The sequence below is a fragment of the Aplysia californica genome, unplaced genomic scaffold (genome assembly GCF_000002075.1).
Source record: "Aplysia californica isolate F4 #8 unplaced genomic scaffold, AplCal3.0 scaffold00217, whole genome shotgun sequence".
Lineage (NCBI taxonomy): Eukaryota > Metazoa > Mollusca > Gastropoda > Aplysiida > Aplysiidae > Aplysia > Aplysia californica.
The window spans coordinates 625,917-631,916 of record NW_004797487.1 but is presented as its reverse complement, the minus strand read 5'-3'; the positions used below and the strand labels follow the sequence as shown (position 1 = coordinate 631,916).

Sequence of the window (6,000 nt, the reverse complement as noted above, 5' to 3'; positions counted from 1 at the left end):
GGGCGTCTTTCTTGTTGTTCTATAGAAGTTATAGATGATTTTGTTGAAATTATGCTGAATAATTTCTTATTTTTTCTCTTATCTAACCTCATATCATTGTAATGCTTCATGTTATCACAGAAATGATAACAGAAATGGATTCCTGGTCCAAAAGTACATTGGCATGGAAAGTTTCAGACATTTACCATGATTTTTGGTGATTTAATTCTGAAAAGTGTTTAAGCCATGTGTACCGTTTTGTGATTTTCCGTTTATAATGCAAAATTGGCAGATTTCCCATTTTTGTGGTTCCATAACTGATTAAATTGAAGTGCCAGAACTCTGAAAAAAAAAATTGGGCTATGAATTTGCATTACTGTGAATATGTTCTGTAAGTTTCATTTCTTTTCAGCAATAACTTTCCAATTTATTGATGTCTGAAATCAGTCTTTTTAGTATTTTTAAATTAATTATGCATCAAGGAGTAATTTTTTTCCAATTTTAAGTCTCTGTATTGGCTTTATTTAAACTCTGATTGTCTTCATCTTGGTATTTTGCATAGTTTATACTGGCACCTGTTGAAACAAATGATAATACACACTTTATGTACCTGAATAAATTTTCTGTGAACTCACAAAATCGCACTTTTTAACGCGATTTTAAAGTTGCCAAAAATTTACGCCGTCCACAAATTTCAAACGTCTGTCATTTTTTATTTATTGTCCGATTTCTATTATTCAAACACCAAAGTTCATGGTTTGCATAGTTCTTTATGATGCAACAAACATATGTTTGATCAAAGCACTTTGAAATTTGGGTTTGTGGTACCTACTGTAAAACAAATTGTTTGTTTTAGTAGACGTTTTACGGCGCTCGCAACTGCATAAGGTCATATGAGCGCCAAGGGGTGGATGTCAACAGAGAAGTCCTTACAGGGAATCAGGCTTACTCAGCTCATCTCTCTAGCTTCAACAGCACAAAGTCTACTTCGACTATCAAGGCACCCCGGAAATAGCGGGTCACAAGAGTGTGACAAACATTAACAAAAGAAGTAGAGGAAAAGTGACGATAATAAGGTAGGAAAGAAAAAGCAGCAGTTCTCTGTTGCAGTTCAGGCACAGTTATGAGAATGATATTTATGAATCAGCAAATTTACAATTCTACTGTGCATAAGAACATGTTTATGTCCCTCCTTTGGAAATGGCCTAAAGACACTTCAGTCAGTAGCACACCCTCCCACCCCCCCCCCCCCCCAAACCCGGCCCCCCAACCCCGTCTGTAAAACACAATATATGTCATGATGCAGTGGAATCAGCCCCTCGTCAATTTTTAGGCGAAGGGAGTTATTGATATCATCTTAAAGCCTAGTCATTTGCCTTGCCCTGAAGGAAAGAAAATATCCTTATATCTCGAACACAAAAGTCAAGATATTTGCAACTGAAGGAGGTGGGGGTCACCGGGTTCAGAGGTAAAATTAGCTAGAAAATGGCTGCAAAAGTTTGCTGACTTCCATAGCTTGAGAGTCCTTGAAAACAGAAAATTTATAGTTTTTGTCCCTTTAATCAACGTTTTTCCATAAAATCCACACAGAAACGTGTTGTTAAATGGACATAAAAGATGTTGAGCCAAAAATTTAAAATTCTATAAAAGTAGCTAAACCAGCAGAATAATGCCGGTTTATTTGATTTCAGTAATTGTATGAGCACCTGATTTCACCACAATGCCTCACATATATATACAACATCTCATACTTTGAATGTCAGAAGCAAGAAACAAAGCCATATCGACTTCTTAATGTAAGGTGTAAGGCCCCGCCATGCACCATTTTGAAAAGTAGCGTTTGATGGAGTCGTACACAGAGCAGGAGACCCAGTTCGATACCCGAGAGTGGAGAATTCTTAGTGAGCACTTCAGTCTCTTTTGTTGGGATGTTGAAATGTTGTCAGGGTGTCCAACAACATTTCAGGAAAAAATGTACTACCTGGAAAAAAAATTTACTACCCAGCAAATCAAGCCCAACACTAGCTCGAAAAAGGGAGTTCATTTACCCCATCAATAACATATATTATTGATATATAATATATATGAAACGAAAATAACGCACAACGAAGTCCAGTTGACAAAATGGAAAATAGACAGACATTCGCTAGATTCAGTCTTAAGTTTTAGTGAGGTTTTTACGGCGCTCGCAACTGCATAAGGTCATATGAGCGCCAAGGGGTGGATGTCAACAGAGAAGTCCTTACAGGGAATCAGGCTTACTCAGCTCATCTCTCTAGCTTCAACAGCACAAAGTCTACTTCGACTATCAAGGCACCCCGGAAATAGCGGGTCACAAGAGTGTGACAAACATTAACAAAAGAAGTAGAGGAAAAGTGACGATAATAAGGTAGGAAAGAAAAAGCAGCAGTTCTCTGTTGCAGTTCAGGCACAGTTATGAGAATGATATTTATGAATCAGCAAATTTACAATTCTACTGTGCATAAGAACATGTTTATGTCCCTCCTTTGGAAATGGCCTAAAGACACTTCAGTCAGTAGCACACCCTCCCACCCCCCCCCCCCCCCAAACCCGGCCCCCCAACCCCGTCTGTAAAACACAATATATGTCATGATGCAGTGGAATCAGCCCCTCGTCAATTTTTAGGCGAAGGGAGTTATTGATATCATCTTAAAGCCTAGTCATTTGCCTTGCCCTGAAGGAAAGAAAATATCCTTATATCTCGAACACAAAAGTCAAGATATTTGCAACTGAAGGAGGTGGGGGTCACCGGGTTCAGAGGTAAAATTAGCTAGAAAATGGCTGCAAAAGTTTGCTGACTTCCATAGCTTGAGAGTCCTTGAAAACAGAAAATTTATAGTTTTTGTCCCTTTAATCAACGTTTTTCCATAAAATCCACACAGAAACGTGTTGTTAAATGGACATAAAAGATGTTGAGCCAAAAATTTAAAATTCTATAAAAGTAGCTAAACCAGCAGAATAATGCCGGTTTATTTGATTTCAGTAATTGTATGAGCACCTGATTTCACCACAATGCCTCACATATATATACAACATCTCATACTTTGAATGTCAGAAGCAAGAAACAAAGCCATATCGACTTCTTAATGTAAGGTGTAAGGCCCCGCCATGCACCATTTTGAAAAGTAGCGTTTGATGGAGTCGTACACAGAGCAGGAGACCCAGTTCGATACCCGAGAGTGGAGAATTCTTAGTGAGCACTTCAGTCTCTTTTGTTGGGATGTTGAAATGTTGTCAGGGTGTCCAACAACATTTCAGGAAAAAATGTACTACCTGGAAAAAAAATTTACTACCCAGCAAATCAAGCCCAACACTAGCTCGAAAAAGGGAGTTCATTTACCCCATCAATAACATATATTATTGATATATAATATATATGAAACGAAAATAACGCACAACGAAGTCCAGTTGACAAAATGGAAAATAGACAGACATTCGCTAGATTCAGTCTTAAGTTTTAGTGAGGTTTTTACGGCGCTCGCAACTGCTTAAGGACATAATATGAGCGCCAAAGGGTGGATGTAAACAGAGAAGTCCAAACGGGGAGTTAAGCTTACTCTGCTCACCTCTCTAGCCTCAACAGCACAAAGTCTGCTTCAACTACCAAAGCTCCCCAGAAATAGCAGTTCACAAGAGTGACAAACATACAAAAGAAGCAGAGGAAAGAAAAAGCAGCAGTTCCCCCTATGTTGTTCCCGCACAGTATGAGCCCATATTCACAATTCTACAGTGCATAAGAAAATGTTAATATCCCCCCTCTGGGAATGGCCTGAAGACGCTTTAGTCAGTAGCACTGCCCTGGTGGTGGTGGGAAGGGGGGATAGATCTAGACCTAATGTGTGCACACAGAATGACGGTCAAACCAGCTTCTCAATTTTCCAGGGGCATGTTACATAACAACACACACACACATATGTAAAATATATCCAAACAACATGTCAGTGTCGCACTGAGGTCTTGTTTGACATACGTATTTCAGTCTGTTATAATATTTTCTTCTCAATATTTCATTATAAACATGAATCCTGCTTTGAGCGGTCGGAAGGGCCCTGAACAAGAATTTCGACTGTCAAGAACCAGTCTGGGAGTCATGACTCATATTATGAACGTGAAAGACAAAAATTATTATCAAACTCAAAGAAAAGCAATAACTTGAATGGCTCAAGTAGACCCATGGAGTGTGAGAGTTGTAAGAAGTGCCGGACGGCAAGATGCAGTGACACTGGAAATCTGCCAGCTTTGAGCAGAAAGCTACAATATTGTTATAATTTGTTATCACCCACCCAATGAAACGCGAACACTTTAGTTCAATAACACGGCTTACAAGGTATGAAGGATCCCGATTCCACACACGGCCTGCACCAACGCGTGCTTTGCAGAGAGCTCTATATCTTAATCAAAATTCTGAAATTTGGTTCCAAAACATTATCCTCCGATGTTGCCCCCCCCCCCCCCTCCTGAGTGTATCTTTTAAAAAAATCAATAATCCCCTGCTCCATTCCGTAGCCCTATGTTTCTCAATGTTCAGACTTTGAATGAACTTTGAAGACCCCAACAAACGTCGTGCTCACAAGCGCAGGTTCACTGATCGGTCACGATGGCGAGTCCGACAATCTAAAAATCGGACGATGCTTGTATTTTCTTTTCTTTTTTCCCCTCACAAGTGACAGCACAGAGACGAGTCAGAGTACTTATTACATTTTATTTGCAAGGCGACACAGCGTTCACACTGCACAATCTGCATGTCACAAATGTTGCGTTATCAGTCTATCGCCGGCAAATTTCTGGGTGGCAACGAAAGCAGAAGTAGGTCCTGATTTTCCAGGATCGAGCCTCTGTGTCACATACACTTCCGCCCCTTTTTGCGTGAAACGTACTCTCGGACGGGGGAAAAGGTGAACGAATACTATATCACAATCACAACCGGCAAAAACAGACTCAAGTACCGCTGCTAGGGTTCACTAAAAAGTCTCGCTGGCTTCACCACTCCGTACGCAGGTTAATTTACGACTGTTTACCAAATGTTTACTTCCATCACGACACATCTACTACCATTTACAACCTTTACGACCAGGGTGCCGAATTTATGACTTTTACGAAGCTCGTCTCCTCAATCCTCTAAATTGTGTCGATAGGGGCGTGAAACACCTATATTTTAAAACAAAACTTAAGGCTTCCCTCACCATGGACACGATGGGTTCCAGCAGTTTGTCCGAGTCCACGTCCATCCAGTTCATCTCCACAGCACCCGGGGCACCGGGGGAGCATGGTGTTAAAAGGTCATTCACGATCAGGTTGGGGTCATCTCTGGAGGGACCTCGCACCTGGACACCAAAGTTAAAGGTCAAATGGATGAGATGAGCTAAGTACATGATATAAAGTAAAATCTCATTATTGTCGCAGACTCCCAGAGCATCCTGCAAAAGGTTGAGAAAGGGCTGCTTCAGAGTGATTGATTTGATAGAAAGGATGAACCCAATAAAACACTCATCACTTAGAGCAATCACATGGATATTCTGTCCTAGGCACTCTGAAGTGAAGGGCAATGAGGAGGCTGATAGACTGGCAGGCAATGCCATGGTTGATGGTGAGGTGAAATTTGATCAGATAGATAAGAAAGGTAAAAAAGATAAGAAAAGGTAAGAAAGATAAGATAATATGTGAGGCATCGTGGTGGATTCAGGCTCTCGTCAATTTTTGGGCACGTAGAGGTATTGGTATCATCTTAAAGCTTATTCACTTGCCTTTATTTGGAAAAAAAATATCCATTTATCTTGAATACAAGTTGAGATATTTGCGAATGAAGGAGGTGAGGGTCACCTGTTTTCAGAGGTAAAATTTGTGAGAAAATGGCCGCCAAAGATTAGTTATTTCCTTAGCTTAAGAGTCCGTGGTAACTGAAAATTTACATTTTTTGTGCTTTTAATCGATGTTGTTCAGAAAAATCCACACAGAAATGACTTCTTTAATGGGCATGAAAGGTGTTGAGCCAAAAAACAA

The 6,000-nt window shown here is 40.1% G+C and overlaps 1 protein-coding gene across 1 annotated transcript in view; it reads right to left on the bottom strand.

The window, feature by feature from the left end:
- Nucleotides 1–6,000, bottom strand: part of LOC101859860 (vacuolar protein sorting-associated protein 4B) — a 33,087-nt gene that overhangs the window by 5,473 nt on the left and 21,614 nt on the right. Inside the window, exon 11 of the mRNA XM_005099556.3 lies at nt 5,184–5,324. Within this exon, the coding sequence (XP_005099613.1) occupies nt 5,184–5,324 (141 nt within the window). The remainder of the gene's footprint in view (nt 1–5,183; nt 5,325–6,000) is intronic.